At 38.3% G+C, this 27743-nt stretch overlaps 2 protein-coding genes across 7 annotated transcripts in view; one reads left to right on the top strand and one right to left on the bottom strand.

Annotated features, from left to right (window-relative positions):
• Positions 1–27743, bottom strand: part of MFSD14B (major facilitator superfamily domain containing 14B) — a 157819-nt gene that overhangs the window by 69331 nt on the left and 60745 nt on the right. The window lies entirely within an intron of this gene.
• The window catches only part of LOC120316147 (tip elongation aberrant protein 1-like), a 75367-nt gene that overhangs the window by 31634 nt on the left and 15990 nt on the right, over positions 1–27743 (top strand). For all 5 annotated transcript variants that reach the window (XM_039361407.1, XM_039361405.1, XM_039361403.1 and 2 more), the window contains 5 exons: positions 14869–14969; positions 17931–18016; positions 19951–20032; positions 23000–23085; positions 24536–24620. In XM_039361407.1, coding sequence (XP_039217341.1) covers positions 14869–14969; positions 17931–18016; positions 19951–20032; positions 23000–23085; positions 24536–24620 — 440 coding nt within the window. The remainder of the gene's footprint in view (positions 1–14868; positions 14970–17930; positions 18017–19950; positions 20033–22999; positions 23086–24535; positions 24621–27743) is intronic.

The following is a 27743-nucleotide window of genomic DNA, read 5'->3' as shown; positions in this document are numbered from 1 at the left end:
TAATCATGATCAAGATGATGGGGATAATATAGTAGTCCTAATGTGTCAAACAGTAAGATGATTATTGATACAAGTAAAGATCTGCTGCCCAGCAGGGTGAGTAGGAAGTAAGGAAGGTGATTTTAGTGGAGTTATGAAGGCTTTGTTGCCCAGGCAAATGGACTAAAATATTTTTTAAGTCCAGAACAAGATAAATTCAGAAGTGACTCCAGCAGACACCTCTCTAATTAATTGAAGAGGCAGGAGGTGCAGCACAATGAAACTAGCAAGATTTCAATAAAACTGGTTGTAGCCTTCGTGTGAAAATAATTTCATGGTCTGATCTACATAATGGGCTTGACAGGTAGCAGCATCTAACCAGACTAAACGTGATCTCGGTGTTCTGATACATAAAAGGTGGTGATAGTTGGGAACTATTTTCTACTGTCCATAGAAAGAGGATAAGAAATAACAGGTATAATTTGCAGTAATCTAGATTTTGTTACAATTTAAGGAAAAACTTCTGGACAGTAAGATCTGTATAACAGTGAAAAAAACTTGTTGTTAGTTGCGAAGTCGTGTCCGACCCATCGCGACCCCATGGACAACATTCCTCCAGGCCTTCCTGTCCTCTACCATCTTCTGGAGTCCATTTAAGCTCACACCTACTGCTTCAGTGACTCCATCCAGCCACCTCATTCTCTGTCGTCCCATTCTTCTATTGCCCTCAATCTTTCCCAGCATTAGACTCTTCTCCAGTGAGTCCTTCCTTCTCATTGGGTGGCCAAAGTACTTGAGTTCCAACTTCAGGATGTGGCCTTCTAAAGAGCAGTCAGAATTGATCTCCTCTAGGGCTGACCGGTTTGATTGCCTTGCAGTCCAAGGGACTCGCAGGAGTCTTCTCCAGCACCATAGTTCAAAGGCCTCAATTATTTGGCGCTCAGCCTTTCTTATGGTCCATAACTTTCACAGCCATTGCAACTGGGAAAACCATGGCCTTGACTATATGTACTTTTGTTGGCAGGGTGATGTCTCTGCTTTTTAGTATGCTGTCTAGATTTGCCATAGCTTTCCTCCCCAGGAGCAAGCATCTTTTAATTTCTTGGCTGCAGTCTCCATCTGCGGTGATCTTGGAGCCCAAGAAGATAAAATCTGTCATTACCTCCATTTCTTCCCCATCTATTTGCCAGGAATTGAGAGGGCCAGATACCATGATATTGGTTTTGTTAATGCTGAGTTTCAAGCCAACTTTTGCACTCTCCTTTTTTACCCGCATCAAGAGGCTCTTTATTTCCTCTTCACTTTCTGCCATTAGAGTGGTATCATCTGCATATCTTAGGTTGTTGGTATTTCTCCTGGCAATCTTAATTCCAACTTTTGATTCATCTAGCCCTGCCTTTCTCATGATGTGCTCTGCATATAAGTTAAATAGGCAGGGCGACAGAATACAGCCTTCCTAGACTCCTTTCCCAATTTTGAACCAATCAGTGGTTCCGTGTCCAGTTCTCACTGTTGCTTCTTGACCCACATATAGGTTTCTCAAGAGACAAATAAGATGGTCTGGTACTCTCATCTCTTTAAGAACTTGCTCCAATTTGTTGTGATCCTCACAATCAAAGGCTTTAGCATAGTCAATGAAGCAGATGTTTTTCTGGAACTCCCTAGCTTTCTCCATGATCCAGCATATGTTGGTAATTTGATCTCTAGTTCCTCTGCCTCTTCAAAATCCTACCTGTACTTCTGGAAGTTCTCGATCCACATACTGCTGGAGCCTAGCTTATAGGATTTAAGCATAACTTTACTTGCATATGAAATTAGTGTAATGATGCGATAGTTTGAACATAGGTAGAAAAAAATCTACCTATGGAAGTTTTCTGAGAAGAAGTGGCACAGCCACTTATCTCAGATAGTTTAATTGGTTTTCCTGCACATTCCTGAGGGTTGGACTAAGTGATTCCTGTGCTATCCATAAATCAAGATACTACCCAAGAAACATAAATAAATTTAATTTTACTATTATTTACTACTATGTGCCAGTGCCATAGTCTTACATAGTTCGATGCTTAAGTGTTCATTCAGAAACAATTATCACACACCTCAGGTTAGATTAATAGCACCATGTAAAAAGGCTTCTGTATGTAATTTAAATAATCATCAGGTCCATGGCTTTCAACAATGTAGCCAAGGTTAACATATAACCATTTTCAGAAAGGTTCTATATATGTTCCAAGAGCACTTGGGTTATTAATATTTTGGTATATGCACAAAAGCAACAACACAAATTGCAGCCAGTCTAAAATCATTAGAGAGTGCAAGGCACCAGCACAAAACTGCAAGAATGACAAATTCAGAGCAATTGTCTTCATCTTCAAAGAAAGTGGAACCACAAGCCAGACTTTAAATAGACTTTTACCAGAGCAACATATCTAGGATATGCCACCCCTTGTAAGCCCTAGAAAGGTGAGAGTGGGTGTTTGGTCAATGACCTCTGTGTATGTTGCTTGGGGAAGAAATATTTTAAAATAATGCATCAGAAATCCATGAGGTACAGTAAAAGGTACCGTAAGATTGATTCACTTTTCATCATACAAAATATGTGTCTAAAGTGTATTATAATCCTTGTTTGAGAGTCATACCATGAAGCTGACAAGATACTTCTTGTTATGTCTGACATTTCTCTTAGCTGAACCAAATGCAATTCCACTTAAATTTAGGACTACAAATAGAGATGTGACCCATGCTAGTTTTCGCATAATGAAAGTGTTCAACCGCTTCATAAATCTGGAGCAAGATCTGAGCCACAAACTTGCAATTACAAAATTAGAGTATCAACAGCCAAAAGGAAATGTGGGTTATATGAATCATTCTAGCATTGATATGTTTGTTACTGGAATGCTTCACAGCAGAAATCTTTGGGCTATGTTTATAAATTGCAGTTAAGCAGCCTGGAATGAATTTTTGCATTGGCATAAGTATGCATATAAAATCATTATTATGCTTTGCATTTGCCAAGATTGATATTGAACTTTTTAGGACTATAAAGATGTGTAATAAAAATAGCAAGTTTTAAGAACTGTCATTTTTAAGGGTTTTTTAAACTGTATATTTGAATGTATTACAAGGAAGATAATAATATAATCATTTAAAAATTACTTGCATTTAATGTATGTTTTATTCATACAAAATATCCCATTCGATTTTATGCTATTTCAGAAAGATCTAATTTCCAAAAAGGAGCTTTTGGCATATGGGGGATCATGTTGAGGAATAAAAATATACTGAATAATCCTATTTTTCTCATTTGTATTTTGATCCAAACCACTATGAGTCATCCTTTAATCCCTCTTCATTTTATTTCAAGAAGAAAGAAACTTGTAAATATGTATTTTGTTACTCTTTAAAAAGACAAATAGTAACACTTATAATAAAATTTCTGCAAAAATAAACTATCCTGGGAAAACGTGTGGCAGTGGAAGCATGAAATGTAGATACTATCAGAGCCTCAAGCAGTTGTTTAATTGGTAAATCCATAATGAGTTTCCTGTGTTTAATATAGTTAGATAATATAATGCCATATAATGAGCTGTTTCATTTGTTCTATGTAGTACTCTCAAGGGATCAGGATTCAGATAACTAGATGTCGCCTTCCTATAGATAATAGTTTTAGATCATGCTGAAAAATCCTCGTGAATTTTTTTAACTATTCATATTTGTATAGCATGATGAAATACAATTTTTGAAATTGTTGCAATGGTGAAACACTTCTTGCACTGGCTAAGGTGCAAGACCTGCATGTGTGTACATATATGAATACCCTGTTCTTCATCATAGACTCATATTTCTAGTAACCTGCCATCCCCTTGGCATCCCACTCTCCAGTTAAACCCCAAAGGAAAACCTTACAAGGGGGCTTTTCAGTAGCTGTGCTACTGTCACACTGGAAGACCAATTAAACATTGCAACGCAGGAAGTACAGTTGATAGACTGAGAATAAGTACTGTGTTTCAAGGTTACAGTCAAGTACATGCAGCCAAGCAGTAGCCACTGCAGTTAAGCTGATAGCAGCAGTCAGGAATGTACGATAGTTCAAATGCTTAGCAGAGAGTGCTTGCCTGAAAAACATTGCTTACAGTCCAAGAAGCAATAGCATAGTCCAAATATGATCCAAGAGTGACAGAGAACCAAATCAGGTAGTCATATAGTCAAAGAATCGCAAGCTATAAAACTAAATGATTGTCTCCAACAAATATTGCAAGCAAAGCAGCTATTTAAACCTGTCCCCAGACAGCTGGCTGCAATTACTCATGCCTCTTTGCCTAGCAAGGAGTCTCACTGAGGAGCATTGCTCTGCTCATTTCTGTAGATATTTAGACTTAGGGCTTGTGCCTTGTCATCTGATTGCTCCAGCTGAACAGTAGATGCATGTGGCTGATCAGCCTCAATTGAATCCTGCCTTACTATGTCTTGAGGCTGACAATCCCAAAGCATAGGCTCAGGTGGAACTACATCATCAGATTCAAAGTCAGTCAGATTCTGAATTGTGACTCATAAGAGTAAGGGAAGCCCCGAATGAGAGGCATGTATGCACAGAATCTCAATTTGGGGGCATTGGACAAGCAAATGTTTTCAGAGGAAATGACTTAATATATACATTAAAGAAGGGGCAATTAAAGGGAACCAGGGTACAATGGCTCCTAGTGTTCTGGGATCACAAACTTATTAAGTAAGCTTAGAAGATGTTTAATACTGCTGTTGAACATTTAAAAGAAAACATTATTGACTTATTATTATTATTATTATTTCCTCTGTCAACAATACTGAATAACTCAGGACATGGCTATCAAACATCAAAAACATCTACCGGACTATTCCATCTCCTTTACATGGATGATCTGAAGCTGTATGGAAAAACATCATCTGAAATAGAATCGCTGCTCAACACTGTCCATAAAGATAGTCAAGATATTGTTATGGAGTTTGGCTTGGACAAATGTGTCGCGCTTACTATCAAACAAGGAAAAGTAGTGAAAACTGAAGGAATCAAGATACCCCACGAAAATAACATTAAAAGTCTGGAGGAGGAAGATTACTACAAATACTTGGATATCCTTCAAGCTGACAACATCAAGCACACTGAAGTCAAGAAAAAGATTAGAGGTGAATACATCAAGAGAGTGAAGAAGATCTTAAAGTCCAAACTCAATGGAGGAAATACCATAAAGGCAATCAACACCTGGTCAATTCCAGTCATTAGGTACACAGCTGGAATAGTGGACTGGACTCAAGCAGAACTAAAAGCAATGGATAGGCAGACCAGAAAAATAATGACAATGAAGCATGCCCTTCATCCACGCAGTGACATTGATAGACTTTATCTACCAAGGCAAATAGGTGGGCGTGGAATGCTACAAGTACATCAGATGGTTGAAGAAGAAAAAATGGCTTTGGAAGAATATCTGAAGAACAATGATGAAGATGCACTGAAATTAGTATATCGGGAAGGCTTACTAACTACTGGAGAGACCAAACTGGCCTACAAGAAAGACCAACTGAAGAACAGAATAGAGGCATGGGAAGACAAAGCACTACATGGCCAATACATGAAAAAAATAGCTGGGAAAGCAGATAATAATAAAACCTGGCAATGGCTAAGAGCATGAAAATTGAAGAAAGAGACCGAGGGACTAATTCTGGCTGCACAAGACCAAGCCTTAAGGACAAATGCATACAAAATCAAAATTGAGAAGACAGCAACAGACAGTAAGTGCCGCCTATGCAAAGAAGCTGAAGAAACAGTGGACCACTTGGTAAGCTGTTGCAAGAATATTGCACAAACTGATTACAAGCAGCGGCATGACAAAGTAGCAACAATGGTGCATTGGAAGATCTGCAAAAAATATCATTTGCCTGTAAGCAAAAACTGGTGGATCATAAAATAGAGAAAGTCATAGAAAATGATAAAATTAAACTGCTCTGGGACTTCAGAATTCAACAGACAAGCACCTGCAACATAACACCCCAGACTTAACAATTGTCGATAAGAAAGACAAAAAAGTCTGGATAGTGGACGTGGCAGTGCCTGGAGACAGCAGAATAAAAGAGAAAGAACTGGAGAAGATAACAAAATACAAAGACCTACAAATAGAAATAGAAAGACTGTGGCAAAAGCAAGCAAGGGTAGTACCAATAGTCATAGGCTCCTTAGGTGCAATCCCAAAACAACTGGGGCACCACTTGAACACCATTGGCATTGACAAATTCGCTATTAGTCAATTGCAAAAGGCGGCCTTATTAGGAACTGCTTCCATCCTGCGACAATATCTGTAATACCATCAAACATCCACATCTGCCTATCCCAGGTCCTGGGTAAGGACTCGATAGGTAGACATAATGCCAAATCCAGTCTGAACATCTGGCTGACTGTGCGATGATCGATAATAATAATAATAATAATAATAATAATAATAATAATAATAATAATAATAATAATAATAATAAAGTTGGAAGAGACTTTGGAGGTCATCTAGTCCAACCCCCTGCTCAGGTAGGAAACCCTATACCATTTCAGACAAATGGCTGTCCAATCTCTTCTTAAAAACTTCCAGTGTTGGAGCATTCACCGCTTCTGGAGGCAGGTTATTCCACTGTTTAATTGTTCTGTCAGGAAGTTTCTCCTTAGTTCTAGGTTGCTTCTCTCCTTGATTAGTTTCCATCCGTTGCTTCTTGTCCTGCCTTCAGGAGCCTTGGGAAATAACTTGACTCCCTCTTCTTTGTGGCAGCCCCTTAGATATTGGAACACTGCTATCATGTCCCCCCTCGTCCTTCTCTTCATTAAACTAGACATACCCAATTCCAGCAGCCTTTCCTAATATGCTTTAGCCTCCAGTGCCCTAATCATCTTTGTTGCTCTTCTCTGTACTCTTTCTAGAGTCTCAACATCTTTTTTACATCGTGGAGACCAAAACTGGATGCAGTATTCCAAGTGTGGCCTTTCCAAGGCATTGAAAAGTGGTATTAATACTTCACGTGATCTTGATTCTATCCCTCTGTTAATGCAGCCTAGCACTGTGTTGGCCTTTTTGGCGGCTGCAGCACACTGCTGGCTGCAGCACACTGCTGGCTCATATTTAAGTGATTGTCCACTAGGACTCCAAGATCCCTCTCACAGTTACTACTATTGAGCAAGGTACCCCCTATACTATACCTGTACATTTGGTTTTTCTTGCCTAAATGTAGAACCTTACTTTTTTCACCATTGAATTTCATTTTGTTAGATAGCGCCCAGTGTTCAGGTCTGTCCAGGTCCTCTTGTATCTTAAGCCTGCCTTCTGGAGTGTTGGCTATTCCTGCCAGCTTGGTGTCGTCTGCAAATTTGATGATTTCCCCATCTATCCCTTTGTCCAAATTGTTGATGAAGATGTTGAACAGCACTGGGCCCAGAACAGAGCCCTGGGGCACCCCACTACACACTTCCCTCCATGTAGATGCGGTTCCATTGAGGACCACACACTGAGTACGGCCGGTCAGTCAACTACAGATCCATCTGGTGGTGATGCTGTCTAACCCACATTTTTCTATCTTATCAAGTAGTAGATTGTGATCTACTTTATCAAATGCCTTACTGAAGTACAAGTAAATTATATCCACAGCATTCCTCTGATCCACTAATTTTGTCACCTGGTCAAAGAATGCAACAAGAGTTGTCTGGCATGATCTGTTTTTGACAAACCCATGTTGGCTTTTAATAATGACTTTGTTTGCCACTAGGTGTTCGCTGATTCGTTGTTTGATTATCTTTTTCAGAATCTTCCCAGGTATTGAGGTCAGGCTGATAAATCTGTAATTTCCTGGGTCCATTTTTTTTTCCTTTTTTGATGATGGGAACTACATCAGCTTTTTTCCAGTCCTCCGGTAGTTCCCCAGTGCTCCAGGATCTTTAATAATAATAATAGTAAAGTTGGAAGGGACCTTGGAGGTCATCTAGTCCAACCCCCTGCTCGGGCAGGAAACCCTACACCATTTCGGACAAATGACTGTCCAGTCTCTTCTTAAAAACTTCCAGTGTTGGAGCATTTACTGCTTCTGGAGGCAAGCTGTTCCACTGATTAATTGTTCTAACTGTCAGGAAGTTTCTCCTTAGTTCTAGGTTGCTTCTCTCCTTGATTAGTTTCCACCCGTTGCTTCTTGTCCTGCCTTCAGGTGCTTTGGAGAATAGCTTAATTCCCTCTTCTTTATGGCAGCCCCTGAGATATTGGAATACTGCTATCATGTCCCCCCTTGTCCTTCTCTTCGTTAAACTAGACATACCCAATTCTAGCAACCGTTCCTTATATGTTTTAGCCTCCAGTCCCCTAATCATCTTTGTTGCTCTTCTCTGTACTCTTTCTAGAGTCTCAACATCTTTTTTACATCGTGGTGACCAAAACTGGATGCAGTATTCCAAGTGTGGCCTTACCAAGGCATTGTAAGAGTGGTATTAATACTTCACGTGATCTTGATTCTATCCCTCTGTTAATGCCTAGCACTGTGTTGGCCTTTTTGGCAGCTGCAGCACACTGCTGGCTCATATTTAAGTGATTGTCTACTAGGACTCCGAGGTCCCTCTCACAGTTACTACTATTGAGCATGGTGCCACCTATGCTGTACTTGTGCATTTGGTTTTTCTTGCCTAAATGTAGAACCTTGCTTTTTTCACCATTGAATTTCATTTTGTTAGTTAGTGCCCAGTGTTCAAGTCTGTCCAGATCCTTCTGTATCTGAAGCCTGTCTTCTGGAGTGTTGGCTATTCCTGCCAGCTTGGTGTCATCTGCAAATTTGATGAGTTCCCCATCTATCCCTTCATCCAAGTCATTGATGAAGATGTTGAAGAGTACTGGGCCCAGAACAGAGCCCTGGGGCACCCCACTACACACTTCCCTCCATATAGATGCAGTTCCATTGAGGACCACTCGCTGAGTACGGCCGGTCAGCCAGCTACGGATCCATCTGGTGGTGGTTCTGTCTACCCCACATTTTTCTATCTTGTCAAGTAGTAGGTTGTGATCTACTTTATCAGGAAATTACAGATTTATCAGCCTGACCTCAATACCTGGGAAGATTCTGAAAAAGATAATCAAACAACGAATCAGCGAACACCTAGTGGCAAACAAAGTCATTATTAAAAGCCAACATGGGTTTGTCAAAAACAGATCATGCCAGACAACTCTTGTTGCATTCTTTGACCAGGTGACAAAATTAGTGGATCAGAGGAATGCTGTGGATATAATTTACTTGTACTTCAGTAAGGCATTTGATAAAGTAGATCACAATCTACTACTTGATAAGATAGAAAAATGTGGGTTAGACAGCATCACCACCAGATGGATCCGTAGTTGACTGACCGGCCGTACTCAGTGTGTGGTCCTCAATGGAACCGCATCTACATGGAGGGAAGTGTGTAGTGGGGTGCCCCAGGGCTCTGTTCAATGGTTCTGAGATCACATCTGCCAGTTCCTTGAGAACCCTGGGGTGTAATCCATCTGGTCCCGGTGATTTGAACTCATCTAGGCTGGACAGGTGCTCACTTACCGTTTTCTTGCCTATCTTAACTTGTGTTTCTGTTCTGTTTTTTATGGCACTATTTTTGACAAGTTGGTCTGTTTTTTCTCTTTGTGTAAAGACAGATGCAAAAAACGAGTTAAATAGTTCTGCTTTCTCCCTGTTGCTTGTCACCTTCTTGCCACTTTCGCCCACTAATGGACCAATCATTTCCTTCACTTTTTTTTGTTTTTTACATGTTGAAAGAAGGGTTTGTTTTTTTTTGTTATTTTTGACTTTGGTTGCAAGTTCATTTTGAGCCTTAGCTTTCCTCACTTCATCTTTGCAGGCTTGGGCTATTTGCTGATATTCTGACTTAGTTAAGTGCTCCTCTTTCCACTTTCTATATAGAGCTGTTGCCACAGTAGTTTTTCTAGCTGCACTTTTTAAAAAAAATTAGACTTGCTGTGCTGTAGGTGTCACATTCTTGACCTGACTGAGTGTTAGGGCAGAATTTGTGGCCAAGGGATTGAGCTATAAATCCATATATATTTGGGTTGACTCTTGATTTTAGTGTGGATTCATTAAGTGGCTTTAAGCAATCCAGTTTGTCAGCTTCAGTCTCCTCATCTGTAATCTGGTTATTCATTTGTCTGATTGTTAAGCGCAACTAAATGCTTAAATACACCAGATAAATTTTGTTAAGGATTCTTAATTCTTATAGATCTAGGTGAGTAATGGCTTTTCATTCCTGGAAAATCTTTTTGTGGACAGGCTTTGTGGAAGCCTATCCATAAAAACTCAACCACCTCATATTCTATAGTTCAGCCATCTCCAATTCAGTATCTCACACTGAGAACTACATCCTCCCGCCAGTATCTTTAATTCTCATTCCAACTGTGGATGATTAGCATTACAGTCTAAGTAACTGAACTGTAACATCAGATTGGGAAGGGGTGTGCTACCCTATCCATCTGCTTGGAGTGTTTTGATCCATTCTGCCAAATAGTCGTTCTTTCAGCATTAAAGTAGGATAATCAGCGGGGAAGTGAAACAAATTGATTTATTTGCTCAAATAACTGAGCAAATTACTTCAAGAAAACTTGTGAAAATCCTAACAATACAAGTGGCGATTTTGCAACCATGCAGTCCCAAGCATGAAGGTTTTACTGTAATGATAAGTCTTTGGTTAATACAATAAATTTATAATTTTTTAAAAAGTATGCTTATTTTGGAAAAGAGAATATGAGGAGAAAATGTGAAAATAATAATTGTGCACCCAGACACACACTATTCCAGATAAAATGAGTTAAGTTGATCTGATAGAGCAGGTTTATTTTTTTCTTGAACAGTTTTGGTTTTCAACAATCTTGCAGGAAACGGTTCATGCAAAAAAGCATGATCTAAAGGAGAACATATTTGGCAATTTAATTAGACATCATTAGGGCAACTGAGACTAAAAGCATAGCTTCATTTTTATGGAAATCCGATTTTTAAAAAAAAACAATCTCTAAGCAGAACATAACATGTTTTGCCCATTCATATGATTATCTCCTAATTTGCATCTTGATCCAATTTTTAATAAATACATATTAACTAAGCCAATCAGTTCCAGCTAAAAATTAACATAAATAAAATCTTAATATGTGAAAACATTAGAAAATAGAAACATTGACTTGATCTATTCAGCTTTCTAAACCTGACAAGTTGTGAGGAAATCAGAAGGACAACAGAATTTTGCTAGGGAGACAAGGAAACCTTATAAGAATGCTTTGTTCCAGCAGAGTATGAGGAGATCATAGATACAAAAGCAGTGAATGCATAAGTAAAGTAAATCCTGAATGGAAGTCCTGAACAAAATAAAGCAAAAGAATAACTTTAACTTCAAGATATAATATTGACAGGAAATATCTCTCAGGAAGGCAACTAAACAGGAAATATTAACATTCAATAGGGGAAAATAAATACAGAATAAAAGATCATATTTCTTCGTCTGTTAGAAGCCCCATGTTTGTCAGATCTAACAATAAGCATTCCCCAGTTTGGGCATCTGTAGGTTCCTGCTACTTCTATCAAAATGAAATCGAATGATACAAGCTGTACCCCCTTTTGGACCTTTGTGCAATTTCAAAATGCATTGCAAAAGGGCAGGGCTTGCATTGTGATGGTATGATGCTCTTTTGTCAGACTGACCCCCTTGACTCTCCCACAGAAATCCATATTACACCTGCTAGCACTCAACACCTTTCCTGAGATTTAGATCTATACCAAAGCTCAAGAGACAACACTATTGAGCCTGACTTTGTCAGTAGATTAAAAAAAAATCTAATTATGATAAATGTCTTGGGGTAAGGGGAGAAGGGGGGAATTCTAATCGTTTTTTTTAAATGTTGTGCTTTACCAAATCATGCTATGTAAAAAATATAAGAGATGTCATTTATACAGAAAAACACAGAAGAAAAAGTTGCACATCATCTATTCATCTTCATTTCAAAAATCATCCACACTAGAGCAGACATGTCAAACTCATGACGCCCTGTGACGTATCGGAGCTTTTTCCCCATTGCTGGTAGAAGAAGCAGTTCATGGAGGACAAAAACATTCAACAGCAGAGAGCGGTTTCATTTAGAATGGTCTTAAATGACAGTTTGGAGCAAATTTGGTAAATGGAATAAATCTTGCAAGTCCTGTCCAGAATAATGGGAAGCAAACCTTTCTTGGTGTCCTGCTCCCCTAAGGAAAACATTAATATAGTTATAGTTTGGAAATGCATAATAGTCTATCAGTTGTCCACACCTGATGAAAATCCAGTGGGACTAGTGAGAGGTTGAATAATAACAACAACAAAACAACAACAACAACAACAACAACAACAACAACAACAACAACAATAATAATAATAATAATAATAATAATAATAATAATAATAATAAAAAAAAAGTTGGAAGGGACCTTGGAGGTCGTCTAGTCCAGGGCTTCGCAACTTGGGCAACTTTAAGACCTGTGGATTTCAACTCCCAGAATTCCACAGCCAGCATGGCTGGGCTGTGGAATTCTGGGAGTTGAAGTCCACAGGTCTTAAAGTTGCCAAGGTTGGGAAACCGTGGTCTAGTCCAACCCCCTGCTCAGGCAGGAAACCCTGTACCATTTCGGACAAATGGCTGTCCAGTCTCTTCTTAAAAACTTCCAGTGTTGGAGCATTTACCACTTCTGGAGGCAGGTTGTTCCACTGGTTAATTGTTCTAACTGTCAGGAAGTTTCTCCTTAGTTCTAGGTTGCTTCTCTCCTTAATTAGTTTCCATCCATTGCTTCTTGTCCTGCCTTCAGGCGCCTTGGAAAATAACTTGACTCCCTCTTCTTTGTGGCAGCCCCTGAGATATTGGAATACTGCTATCATGTCCCCCCTCGTCCTTCTCTTCATTAAACTAGACATACCCAATTCCAGCAGCCTTTCCTTATATGCCTCCAGCCCCCTAATCATCTTTGTTGCTCTTCTCTGTACTCTTACTAGAGCAGTGGTTCTCAACCTTCCTAATGCCGCAACACTCGACCATGTGGTCGTAAGTCGAGGATGACCTGTATTTCCCTGCAGGCGGGGGCAGGAGGAGGGGCGGGGTTTGCTCGCTCTCATTCTCTTTCACTTTTTATTTTTCTCTCTCTGGCGTGCACGCTCCACCTCCTCTCCTGTGGCTGGAGTACACGCCGGGCAGGGCAAGGGCGCATGTGGGCCGTCGCCTAGCAACCGCCTCGGCCCGGGAGTGCCGCGCATGCGGCAGGCAGGCCCAGGCGCTCCTGGGCAGCCATGGCAAGCGGCAGCGACGGCGCAGGCCGACCATCGGCTGGGCCACCAGCTGGCCCAGCCCAAGGGAGGTAAGCCACCCGCCGGGCCCCACACGCGCCAGCTACCATCCCTGCGCCCGTCGCTGCCCTGCTAGCCTTACCTTGGCCGCCGCCCATTCAGTATGGCAGCAGGCGGGCACAGGCGCCCCTGGGTGGCCCTCCCAGCCCTGGCCCTCTTTTACTTACATTTAGTAGTTGCTCAGCAGGGAGGGGTGGAAACTTCCAGAAAGCTCGCCTTAGCTGCAGACAACTTGCAGCACCGTTTGCCGACTGGGACTTTTGGCGGACTCAGCAGGGCAGAGACAGCCTGGACAATTCCTATTGGCTTTTGAAAGCCAACAGAATTATACTCTACTCAAGAGAATCTATTCTATTGACGTTCGAAAGCCAACAGAATCTATTGGCTTTTGAACGCCAATAGAATAGACTCTCTTGAATAGAGTCTATTCTATTGGCTTTCAAAAGCCAATAGAATAAGAGGGAGTAGCACAGCTCATGAAAAAGGGGAAAAAAACAAAAAAAAAAATCCGGACTGCGTTTCATAAGGATTCTATGAGGAAAAACTCCAGGACTTTGGCGACCCCCGTGAAACGGTCGTTCGACCCCAAATGGGGTCGTGACCCACAGGTTGAGAATCACTGTTCTAGAGTCTCAACATCTTTTTTACATCGTGGTGACCAAAACTGGATGCAGTATTCCAAGTGTGGCCTTACCAAGGCATTGTAAAGTGGTATTAATACTTCACGTGATCTTGATTCTATCCCTCTGTTAATGCAGCCCATCACTGTGTTGGCCTTTTTGGCAGCTGCAGCACACTGCTGGCTCATATTTAAATGATTGTATCTTTCAGTCAGAATGATTAGAACCTGTGAATAGTAAGTGCCCTTTTTTCAACCAGTTTTATTTGCAGTATTGAAGTTAATTTCATTTCTTTCACGGAGATCTACTGTAGATTTTCAGAGGGACAAGTTGGTTGCAACTTTTTCAATGTGATCCCATTACAGATGTGTGTATGTCTACCTCCCAAATTCACAGCAACATGACATTCTGAGCATTCTGGGAATTTAAATTCACACATCTGAGGAGTTTCCAGATTAGGCTGGTAGTATGGCCTAATAGATAGATTCAGCATATTCCAAAATTAGGGAAATCTCTTCCCACAATTGCCTACAAGATAAAACGTGGATGGGAATTCACCAAGAAATTCCAGAACAATAAGCTAGATTGGAAGGTTGACAAACATATCAGAAAAAGACCAGAAATCTATATGGGTTTATCTGTGAAGTGACCATGAGTAAGCTTGATTTGAAGAAAACATTATCTTTTATAGCCAAAAAGAATAGCTTCAGACTTGTAGCTTCAGAAATTTCCTTTTTAAAAAAAAAAACATGGTAGAAATTATATAACTTAAGTGAGCCCAATCATTATTTTCAGTGTTTTAGCACATTCTCATTGGCATTATTTACTTTGAGAAACCTTTCTTTCTGAATTGGAAAATAAGCATTTAATTCAAACGGCATTGCACTTTTTTAGGTCAGGCCACGCTTTTGCTGCCATTGGAGAAATCATCTATATGTTTGGCGGTCGTTCCAATGAAGATGAATATTATACTGATGTGTATGCACTGGACACAGGTACTTTTGATTATATATAATCATTTTGTTCGATTTACGAACTGCAGTTGTAAGTTAGCAAAGTAATGATTCAATGAAGAGATGAAAATAAATATGACAATCCTGGATCATTTATGGATATCTTTTTAGCAGTTTCAGAGCCCCCCCCCCCAAATTCTGCTACTAGGAGTTCAGATGGTTACCTACTATATTTACCAAAACGGAAGACAAGGGCTTCCCACTTATCTGTAAATGTGGCAGTCATCTTTCATTTGCTGAGAATATGGTATTATTATAGAATGCATATATTTCCTTTCAGGAGAAAAGATCTGTCCATTTGTTGTACAAGGAAGGGGAAAACAGCTCAGTGTCCTGTGATTTATTCTCCTGTCTCTACAAAATGTACATGGAGTAAATTGAGCTAAATAGATCTATCCCCCAGCACAGAATTACCCCACGCATATTAATGTGGGAGGGAAAATCATTGACCTCATCGGAATTTACTACAGATGGGATGCCGTTTACACTCATTTTAATGTGGGATGCCTTATAAATAAATAATTTGGCAACCCGACAATTCATTTAGCTGACAAAGACCTGATTTCTTAGCAACCAATCTTCCCTACGGGATGAGGATGGATCATCCTTCTTTTCAGATAAATATGGTATTCAGGAAAATACATTATTCTGAATTCTTTGGCAAATGGAGTACAACAATATCAAAAGAGGATACACAACAAAATGTAAAAAATGATCCATGGAATTTAAGTTTCACTGATTTTGGTGTAATTTAAATTCAACTAACTATGTAATCACAGCATAGTACAGAGCAGGCAGTTTTGTGTGGCTGGGACATATCTAGGATTTTGAGAGCATGTGCTAGGTGTGTTTACAAAATGACCATCAGGTTAGGCATCATCAGTCAAATAAAGTTCTCTACAATTTGATAGATTTGTAGGATCCAAAGGTATTCCTGCAGTCAGCATAATGCTAGAGGCAAATGATTTTCTTTACAGCATTCTAGCTTTTAATTTAATATTGTTATTAGACAAATATTTTCTTAAAATCACATACCGTGTTTCCCGAAAATAAGACTCAGTCTTATATTATTTTGCCTCTAAAAGAGGCCCCAGATCTTATTTTCTGGGGATGTCTTACTCGCTTACCTTAGGGCCGCCACAGCCAGCCCTCCCATGCCCCGACACCTGTTGCACCATTGCCCAAGTTCTTCTGTGGCCGCTTGCAGCTGTATGCCACTCACAGCAAGAGACCGCATAGGTCATCGTACCAATCGCACTGCAGTGGCAGCGGCACAATTGGTGCAACAAGCCTTGCAGCCTCCTGCGAGCAGCATCAGCGGTGCGATTGGCACAATGAGCCACATGGCTCTGTGCCATGAATGGCAGCAGAAGCACAATCAGCAAAATGACCCATGCGGCTTCCTGCCACAAGTGCAATGCGCCACATGGTGTGAGGCTGCAAGTGGTTGCAGAAGAACTCAGGCATCGGGGCGTGGGAGGCCTGCCTGCAGTGGTCCTAAGGTAAGTGGGTGTGAGGCATGAGGGGCAGTTCCACCATCCCCACTCCCGCCCTCACTTGATTTTTACGCATGTGCCTCACCCCAAAGCTAGGGCTTATTTGGAGGGTAGGGCTTATATTAAGTGCACGTGTAAAAATCAAGCTAGGTCTTATTTTCAGGAAAACATGATAGGTTAGAAGATACCAAAAGCAGTGTCTGGTGACACTTGATGCCTGCCTATCCTAGTTTAGTTTGCTGCCTAGAGCTGGATTGCTCCCTGTTTGTTTTCCAATCTATGTGGATGATTCTTGTTGTAAAACAGAGGGGGAACGCTTTCCACACAGCTGGTGTCTTTGACCCCCATTTGGATCAGTGTTGGCTTTATAAGTGTTTCACAAAATAAGAACTCTATCTAACACAAAGCTTACTGCAGGATCCAGTCTGGATTGGTCACTAGAATCAGAGGTTTAGTCCTCCAAGCTTTTAATTGTGCTGGAGCCCATCATCAGGGAACTTCTCTCTGCCAGAATATAGAGAAGTTCCCCAAGGATGGGCTCCAGCATGAATCCAAAAACTCAGAAGACTAAATCTCTGGTCCTAGTGACCAACCCAGATTGGATTCTGCAACATTATCCTGAGACACATATATTTGCCTTCATTCAACAAAACTTACTAGCTGTGGAGCCTGCAAGGATGACAAAAAAGTGAAGATGGCAGATAAGGCCTGCACCTTCTTATGTGTGTACAATGTTGTCACAGCTACAGAAAGGATCGAAATTTAATTGCACTGACACAACTACCATCTTGACTTTTTCATCTCACCCCATCAATCCCCACAGATGCCATTGGTTGCTGAGATTCTAACAAAAAACTGGCAAACTATGACTGACTGCATGTTGCTATGTTGTGTAGGGTATATTCTCTGGTTCAAGGCCTTCGTGCTTAAGCCTCCTGACCCTAAACTGCTTCACTGGCCATATCCAGGAATTTAGGAATATGCTTCCATAGAACTTAACTCTTAAGACAGATATGAAATCTTCACCAGCATTTTGAAATTCTGTTTTGGCAGTGCTTGAGTTTTTAAATATTGCACTACATATATGAGAGATACTATGACTCTTGTCTAAATTTGTCCAAATGTGGTTATGCAGATAGGCTCCCCTAATAATGTTTGAGGCTGTTTGCTGCTTCTCTTGCAATTTTCCACAAATCCTCACCCATACTCTAACACTGCAAGCAATATAGGTTTAAAGTTAAAGATAGTGCAGCATAAGTATTGTGAAGGGGGGGAAGTGGAATCACATCAAAGAATCCAGTCTTTGGGCAGCCTGGTGAATTAATATGCTTTTATAAGAAAAAAAATGGATGTAAATGTCAAAGGACTGGAATGGTGCTATTTTCAGATATTACAGAACAAAAGCAAATGAAAGATGTTTGTGTTATTTTCTATCCTCTCCCCCAAGTATCTTTAATGTGGCAAAAGTGTGAAGTAAAGGGAGAAAAGCCTTTCGGAAGATCACATCATACATTTACAGCACACAGTGATAAGGTAAACAACTGAACATTTTACTCTCCTATTACAAATTAAGGTGCTTTTACTTCCATTGTATTTGAGAGCAGAAAACCTTGACTGCAAAGATTTAGGGCACATATGCACTTTCTGCTTGGCCCATTGCCAGTGCTGAGTGCAGGAATGGATGACATCCTTCTCCTTTCACTCCCTGTCATTGCAGTTGCACCCCCACAACTATGTTTTCCAGCTGTGATTCAGAACTGCTGTTCTCCAACCTGAGCCATCTTCAGTGCTTCAGAATGGATGTTCTCCAGTGCTTTGGTCTATTCTAATAGCAGCCACTGATTGGCTGTAGTGACTTCCATGCTCCCTCCACCCCCTCCCCAGCTGCTGGTCACTACCATGGGCAATCCTTTTGTCCTGGGTTGGGTGAAATATGTTTCCTTTTTTTTTTTTTTTTTTGTTTCCTACCCCTTGCCCAGAGAACTGCAAAGGCCTTCCTCCTCCCTCCCTCCCTCCCTTTCTTCTTCCCTCATCTTTAGGTTGCAAAAAAAAGAACATTGCTACTTGTTTCTGTTAATCTGATTTATTAGGGGACTGGAGGCTAAAACATATAAGGAACGGTTGCTGGAATTGGGTATGGTCTAGTTTAACAAAGAGAAGGACGAGGGGGGGACATGATAGCAGTGTTCCAATATCTCAGGGGCTGCCACAAAGAAGAGGGAGTCAAGCTATTTTCCAAAGTGCCTGAAGGCGGGACAAGAAGCAACGGATGGAAGCTAACCAAGGAGAGAAGCAATCTACAACATCTTTTGCAGATATCCAAGTTATTTGCCGAATCTGCCTGCCTTGAAGGGGTTGACAGAAATACTGGGAAAAAAGGACAAAATCTGTTTGCATTTTATCCATCATCTATCACTGACATCCATTGTGTCAGTGATGCTTTCCACCAACATATCACTGACAGATCCATTTCAGAAATCCTCCACTGAGCTCTTTTTGTAGCATTCTCAGAAACTGAGAGAATACCAACAGAAAAATTGCAAGATCTTGCTTGCTCCACAAGGTGGGGAACCCTGAGCTTTTATTTGACAGGCAGAAGTAGAAAGAATATAATCACCTGGTATCTGGTTGAATATTCCCTTCTGAGTATTAGGGTCAGGAAGCTGGCAGGGATCCAGTTCTGCCCTTATGGCTTGGTCATCCTTCTAGAAATTCCCTTAGCTTGAAATGACACTTAGGGAATGATGGGAAGACTTCAATAGCAGAATACAGTTGTTTCTTATCCTTATTCTTTCTGCCTCCCATTCTATCCTATACACTAAGAGTTTGCTTAGAGTTGTACAATATGTTATTCAACCCTGTTATTGAGAGTTAAATGAAGCCTCTGTGGTTTAGCAGATCACACCTATCATTTGGAGTCCTTTGAAATGTGAGGTGGAGAAATAGGCAGGGGAATTGGCTGCATTCCAATCCAGCTTGTTTTAAACAGATTGCTAATTAGCAGACATTGGCCATTTCCAAGGCAACCAGCAATAATAGTCCATGTGTATCCCCAGAGCTTCAGTAAGGTGTGCAGGGCAATACAAAGGCTTACAGCAGACTTCCAGACATCAACAACTGGAAGCAATCTTGGTATCCCTTGAGCAATGTGTATGTAATTTAGAAAAATCACTCCTTTATATTAGCATAGGAACACCTATTAGGAGATAACTCCTTTGCGAAGCAAAATGGACAGATAATAACCTCATAATGCTGGGATTTCTTCTGAACATTTTCAAGATTGAAAAGAGTTTTATTTTAGAGATGTTTGCCATATTACAATGTCCTATTGATGATCAATTAATGGACAAATCTTTAAAAAAATCATTATTATGATGGACTCGCTTAAGAAGAATATCAACGAAGAACAAAACATTGAGAGCAAAATAAATTAGTATGGTAATATCTGCCATTGTTCTCCCTTTTAGGACATTTATCTGTTTGGAGGAACTTTTGAGTTCAAAGATGGCAAAATGATTTCAAAGAATGATATTATGAAATTAAGTTTAGGTGAGTAGGGGAGAGGAATAAATGGGAAAGGATGAATATTTTGTTTGAAATTTGTTTTGAGAAGTTGTTATTTTGAAATATATTTTTGAATAAAAATCTTCTAAACTTTAAGGTAATATCAAATGTTAATTTCCGCTCATCAGTTCTGAATGGTTATCCTTTATACTAAAATTTTCTCTCTGAGTGTTCTATATTTTGCTCACACTTTTTTAATGTAGCAAACATAAGTCAAAAAACAGTCTGCAAAATAAATATGATATTGTTCCCTTAAATTCAGGGGAATGTTATTTTGCTTTTGATGTTTCATGTTAAAAAATGTTAGCAACTACTCATTCTTCATTATTCAGCAAAACAATACACATGTATTATTGATTATTTTTGCTTCTAAATCATAGGCCCCCAAACTTTTGGGCACCAGAGACCAGTTCCATGGAAAGAGGTTTTTCCTCAGACTGCAGAGGACATGGTTTCGCGTACTGCCTGCATCCCACGGATGGGGCTCTACTTGTTTGTGTGGACCAGTCTCTGGCATGCCGTGGACCAGTGCTGGTCCACAGATTGGGGGTTGGGAACCCCTGTTCTAAATCAATTACCTATAGTAAAGACATAATAAAGACAGCAAGAAATATTTACAGACTGTATTGCCTTTGTCCAATTTGTAGTTTGGGATACCGTAATAGAAAGCTATTAATATCCTTTTGGAAATGTCCTAGGGAATAACTTTACAGCTTTAAATAAACTGTTTGGAAATTATGAAAATTAATATCAAATTTAAAATAGGTAATAAACTTTCAGGACTTATAGATGTGTGGTGGCATTTTCACCTAGCTGGTCAGCTAATTTATAATAGAATAACAGAATAACTTGAGTTGGAAGGGACCTTGGAGGTTTTGTAGTCCAACCCCTTGCTCAAGCACGTAACTCTGTACCAATTCAGACAAATGGTTATCCAATCTCTTCTTAAAATCTCCAATGTTGGAGCACCCATAATTTCTAGAGGCAACTCGTTCCACTGATTTATAAGAAAACAATGAAAGTGGGCAATGAAAGTATATTGAAGATAATTCCACAGAAAAGCAGAGCTGATGTTTTCAGCATTAACAAGGGAGCTAATGAGTAGATCAGCCCTTACTATCTTCTCTGGATAAACGAGAGTGAAGCAAGATCACCCAAATTGTTTCTTCTTGCAGCTGTTCCTTTTCCTCATGAAGAAACTGCAAGACAGCAGTTTTGGGATGGGGGAAGGGGAATTTGCCATAATTCCTCCAGTCACAAACTGAGCCTTTTAAAGTTCGTCTGCTTTCCTTGCTGTTTTTTGGAAATTGTCTGTTAACTGATGCAAAGAAGTTACAAACCTGCAAAGTGATATGGCTGGAAATATTACACAAATGCCTTCATTCCTCAGTATAACAATATTAACATTTATTTTTATAATCCATATTATATTTTAGTTAAGTTAAGAATTTTAGTTAAACAGCAGAAAGCAAGACAGGTTATTGGCTACAGAAAGTTTTAAAAACTCAGAAAACTTCAAAAGGTGTTTTCGATTTTGAATATTAAGACTCTGAATCTATTTTTATAGAATAAAAGTATGTTGTGAGAAAGAAAAATTGTTTTTGACATCGTTGAATTTCATATGTATTAACTTATCTTAAAATTCTAGAAGTCTGTTGATAACTAGATTGAAGAGGACATTACATATTTGATTTATATTTCTAAGAGATGGATTGTGGGATGAAGAATTATATATTTGTTAGCAAAGAGGAGATGAAGAGATGATGGAATTTTTTTATACTTATCATGAAAGGGGTTGGGAGTCACTTTCTTGTGGAGGGAAAGGGTGTTATATATTTTTCTTTTCTTTTTCTTTCTTTCTTTCTTGCATTTCTTCTCTTTTTTCCTTTTTTAGTTTGTGCCATCTTTTACTGTTCTGTTCAAAACCTTTAATAAAAATATTTTTTTTAAAAAAAGGAAACAATGAAAGCAGCACAATAAGGACTTAAAATAAAAGCAAAATGCCAATTGAGAAGGTCTGACTCCAATCTAGTCTGAATTGTGAGCATGGTTGATATAGACTAGACTAGAGGATGTTCACAAAATAAAGGGGGGAAAAATCATGTACAGGCAATGGGAATCATGAATCCATGGAATAAACCTTCACCAGGGATGTCCAACTTTGGCAACTTTAAGACTTATGGACTTTAACTCCCAGAATTCTCTAACCAATCATGCTGGTGAATTCTGGGAGTTGAAGTGCACAAGTCTTAAAGTTGTCAAGGCTGGACACCCCTGCCCTATACTGTGATAGCTGTGCACCTGGCAACCCATCTTCAAGCTCAATTAGGTTTGGATTAAATACATCAGAAAAACAACTTTAAGTAGAGTGCACAGTCATAGTTAGATGCCACTTAGTGATTCCTGTTCATAAGCTTAGATATAGCATTTTGAAAGAAATGTGACAACAGAAAGATAACATGCATTGATTTCAGATTCATTGTACTGATCTAGTGTGACAGAATCGAGGTCATTTACTTGCATTATCTGTTCTTGACTGTTTTTTATTTTCCTTCTTGTTTCATGTTAATCTCTCAGACTCCAATATTGTTGCAGTATATCTTTGATTTGAGATAGTGGGCTGCTTTTAGTAACTTTGAATTAATTAACAAGCTTCTATAAAACATACAAAACAATTTCTTTAAAAGGGTGTATTTTTTATTTGCCTTTGTTCTTGTAGTCAGTGGAATAATTAGATTAGTATTTTTAATATAGTTCTTTCAGAGCTTTTTTAAATTATTCTTTCGGTAATATATCTTGCTATTATATAAAAAGCCTTGCATATTCAGTCATTTTTCACATTTAGAATATTGACCATAACTATGTAATCTGCTGCAAAATCTTTTTTCAATCTTGCCAATGAAGTTGCATTATTATTATTAGCATTTAAAATATTTATGATATGTTATATAGCTCGGATGAAGTGGAAGAAGCCACTTTATATAGGGATCCCTCCAGCTTGCAGATGGAATCATGTTGCATTTATTCTCCATAATCAAGTAAGTAAAAATAATTTTAAAGTGAGAAGCTGCTATCCTTGATCTGTTTGAACTTTGTCCCAGTCCAATATCTCCCATAGTCTACTTTGATTTGTGCTTCCCATGCATTGTTGAATTTAAAATCCTTAGCATTCTTACACAAAATGGCTTTTAGGAAAAAAAAAAACTGGTTGGGAAAGTATTGTGTCTCCTTAGTTTAAAAGAGTACTAAGCATAATAGCAATAGCATTTAGGCTTATTTACTGCCCTGTATTGCTTTATAGCACTCTCTGGGCAGTTTAAAAATGTCAATATATTGCCCCCAACAATCTGGGTCCTCATTTTACTGATCTTGGAAGGATGGAAGGTTGAGTCAACCTTGACACACACACCTTCCTATTGGGATCAAACTCCAGGCTGTGAGCAGAGTTAGCCTGCAATACTGCATTCTAACCACTGGGCCACCAGGGCTCCTAAGCCAATAAATCACAACAAATATATTATTAAATATACTAATATGCACAGCAAATATATTAAGCTTATAAAGACAATAGGGGTGATTAGGACCTTTTCAACATGAACCCAAAGAGCACATCCCATGTCCTTCCTTAACTTTCTCCACTCCAGAAGGTCCTCCCCTGGTGAGATCCCCTAACAAAGACTTACTCTCCTAAATATCTTAATAGTTTAGCAGTTTTGATCTGTGTAATAAACACTTTTAACTGATTTTTATTCTTACTGTTGTTTAATGTTTACTAATTAGAAAAATTGTGACAACTTATTTTTAGATTACGTGTTGATATTGGATTTTGGACTTTTGTAAACCAAACTTAAGGGCAGTCTGGATATTTTGAAATATATAAACCAGTGCAGACCTGATCTATTCAGATTTTCTAGCATAAAGTCAATTTAGCAATTAAAAATAAAATATTTCACAGAGGCTCTTTAAGTGAACTTCTCAGTTTCCTTGTATCTTAGCATAAGAAAGGAAGTTTTAAATAAAGCCCCATTGTGTTCACTAAAATTTGTTGAAAATGAAAATATATAGGCCAAAATTTGCTTTGGAGCCCCCCCCCAAAAAATGGAACATTAGCTGCTCTCAGAATTCTCCAAAGTGAGACTGTAATCTCCACCAATGTCTGAATGTCTATTAGGTGACCATCTTGAATGGAACACCCAAACAAAAATATTTGACCAATGACTGCAAAATTGGCCTGCCCACATTCATTTCAGGCCATGGATCCTCCCTCCCTCCCTCCCATTTCTGATTTTAAAAGGTGGAAACTGCACAGTTTGCTGTGTAGCTATACAATCTCTAAGAAATGTATATTAGGAAAGGAATCTCCAAAATATTTTTTAAAAGGAAACGCTGTGATATAAATATTTCCCTAAATGTGATTTCTGTTCATTGTCTTTCAATGCATTTTAAATGAACTATTTAATTAGGATTCTGACATGTTTGCATTAATAGCTCTATATTTTCGGTGGAATTAATGGGAAAGAATTCAATGACCTCATGGGAATGAAATTGATAAATCCTTCAGAGAGACAACCTTGTAAGTTTATTTAAATGATAATAATTAATTGCATTTACTATTGTTTAGGACAGGAGTCTCCAAACTTGGCAACTTTAAGACTTGTGGACTTCAACTCCCAGAATTCCTCAGTCAGCAGTTGCCAAGTTTAAAGACCGCTGATTTAGAGCTCAAATTACTTATTCCAGAGTTCTGTAAATTATCTGTATTTATCTTTGTATTTTACTTCGGTTATTATTAAAAGTGAATTATTAGTTTAGCCTCTAAAATTCTCATCTAAGATACTCAAAACAATAGGTGTTCCCAAGGCTGCCATTGTCACACTCTTTTTGAAATCTATCAGATATCATATCTATAGAATTATTTATAAACTGATTTAAGAAATTAACTCCATATTTTTAAATGTATATTATAGTATTACTGCCATCCTTAAATAAAAATTGTTCTAGAAGTTAATTTTCCATGAGACAAGAATTTTAATTTATGTTTTAGTACCATCCAAATATGTCTCACTATCTTTAATGATAAAAATTCAACTAAAATCCAAGATCCTTGCCAGGATTTCAAGATTCTTACCATCATGATTTCTTTGATTTGCAAAGATACTTAAAAAATTATTTCCACTTCCACATTTGATATAATTTGAATATTGTGACTTGCATTTATATTTTATCTACACAGTTACACATAAGGATTAATTTCAAGATGTCACTATTATGTAGTAAAACGTATTTTATTACTTTTGTTACATGAATGATCTTACAAATCTTTGACTGAATTCTGCAAATATAACTCCTAAGCCAAATCTCTTTTTAAGATCCTCAATTCAAAAATACTATATAGCCTGAGCCTTGATCTCTATCCATTTTGAATCTCCTGTATCTTTGTATATCCAGCTATGTTATAGGATCAATTTAGTACTCACATGGTAATTTGTTCTAAAAGCATTGTTTCTGGTATCTTTAGTATCAGAGTGATAGAGGGACAGAAATTACTATTAATTGGGCAACTCTTTGCTTCTCTATAAATGAAGAATAATAAATTATCACAGAAAAGGGTCCTAAAAAATTTCTTTTGAAGTGTAATGAACACATAATTTTAGAACAGCACTTTGACCAGGAAAAGTGCTATAGAAATTATTAATAAATGGAGATGAGTTTTAAAATCTATTATATAATCTTTGATCATTTTAGTCAATGGGATTTTGTAAAATAGAAGTTCAAAAAGATACTCATTTTATTGTACTAAGAGTATTGGAAGATATTTCATACTAAATTAGGAAAAAGTGTGCACTGTGATGTTATACATAACTATACAAATAAGTTACACTCATTTGCATAAATGTAAATCCTCAAAATGTACTTTCTAAAAGACGACATTTCACTATATATAGAGTAGTGAATAAAATAATGCATAGGATAAAGAATACTTTTAATTTGACCTTTTCAAATCTAAGAATCTGTTCTAATTATAGATAAGTTGTTTAATGTTAAAAATACATGCTTTTTGCCCATATTCTGAGGCTATGCTTCTCATTTCACCTAAGGAATTCTCACCATTTTATCTGGTTTGTGGGTCTTGCTTGTAAAATTACATTAAACAATTTGCCCAATAAGCATCTTTTCTTAACAGCACCTACTTGTGACTGATTACATACAACTATAACCTGGTTTAAAATTTTAAATGTTTCTCCTCTCTAGCTATAGCTGAACCTTCTTCTCCCCTTTAGGCAAAGTCCTTTCCGAGAAAGGACAGTGTTGTCAAATATTCTTCTTAATTTTTATTTTTTTAAGTCCCATGTTTGTAGTTCTGAAGTCAATCATAAAACAATTTTAACATCTGGCTCACTTGCATTCTATACAACACATTTACCAGCCTGCAGTCTTGCTATTCTTTCTGCTTTGGTATTCCAGTATTTTCAAAACTTAATTAATGATGGCATCTTTGGTTATTATGGCCAAAGTGGAAATTCCCAGAGTCACTTTGTATAGTAAGATGGGCAGCATATAAATTTAATAAATAAATAAAATAAAAATAGTTTCACTCCATAGATAGACTTCCCAGCATTTTTTCTCTCCACATTTTTCTTCCAAGTAGAACGATCCAGCCCTTCAACAGAACATTTATGACATATACATCTTCATAATTTACTCCTAAGTACATTTGCTATAGTGATTTGATACAACAAGTAAAACAGAAGTTAAGTAACTATTCTTTCTTCCCCTTTCTTGCAGTCTTTCTCCGAAAAAAATAAAGTCTGAAATCTCTTTGTAAGGTTTCTTAATTACCTGCCCTACTTCTTCCTCCTCTCTTTCATTCATGTCTACTCAGAAATAGCTAGAAAATAGAGTGAAAGCCGAAAACACTTCTATTCTCTCTAAGTCCTACTGCCTGCAAAATTACTTCTAACCAGAGAGCAAAAAAAAAGGGAAGACGCATAACTAGAGTATAGCAGCAGAATAATGAATTTCTTGTTCTTTCTTTCCATTCATAGCCCAACAAAATCACGGTACTTTCCTCTAATAAAATATGGGGGAAATGGAAATAAAGCGAACATGAAGATTATATAAAACAAGTAATAATGATAGCTTCTTGAGTGAGAAGTAGAAACAGAGTCCAATTGCCTCTTGAAAAAGCACCTTTGGGACAGTATATGACAGACTTTAAAAAAAGAGAATAGGAGAAGATATCTTATGAAAAGGCAGAGATGAATAGCTTGTCTTCTTCTCATGCTTTAGAAAGGGACAAAATGGGTAATGTTTCTCAAATACTTTATCACAGGCCAGCGATCCAGACTAAATAAAACTTATTAAATAAACCAGCAGAAGAAAGCTACAAAATATATAAAATAAGGCACACAAGACAAAAATATACAATTGTGTGTACTATTTTGCTATCAGCAATGTGCAAATTTTACAAGCTACAAAAATAAACAGTGCCATGGCATGAGTTACCTTGAGGACGTTAGAACCTATTGAAAGAGCAAATGTATTGCTTCAAACAGATTCATTTTCCAAGTGAATAAAATCATATTTAAGCTGTTCAGTATGGCTTGTGTATGTATAGTATCCACTTTCCATAATCCTTATCGTATATCTTAAAAGTATCTAACAGACCTTATTAATGTCTGTTTTAACTAAATAA

The sequence above is a fragment of the Crotalus tigris genome, unplaced genomic scaffold, assembly GCF_016545835.1.
Source record: "Crotalus tigris isolate CLP2741 ecotype Arizona unplaced genomic scaffold, ASM1654583v1 scf7180000019264.1261149, whole genome shotgun sequence".
NCBI lineage: Eukaryota > Metazoa > Chordata > Lepidosauria > Squamata > Viperidae > Crotalus > Crotalus tigris.
This window is presented reverse-complemented; position numbering and strand designations above follow the sequence as displayed.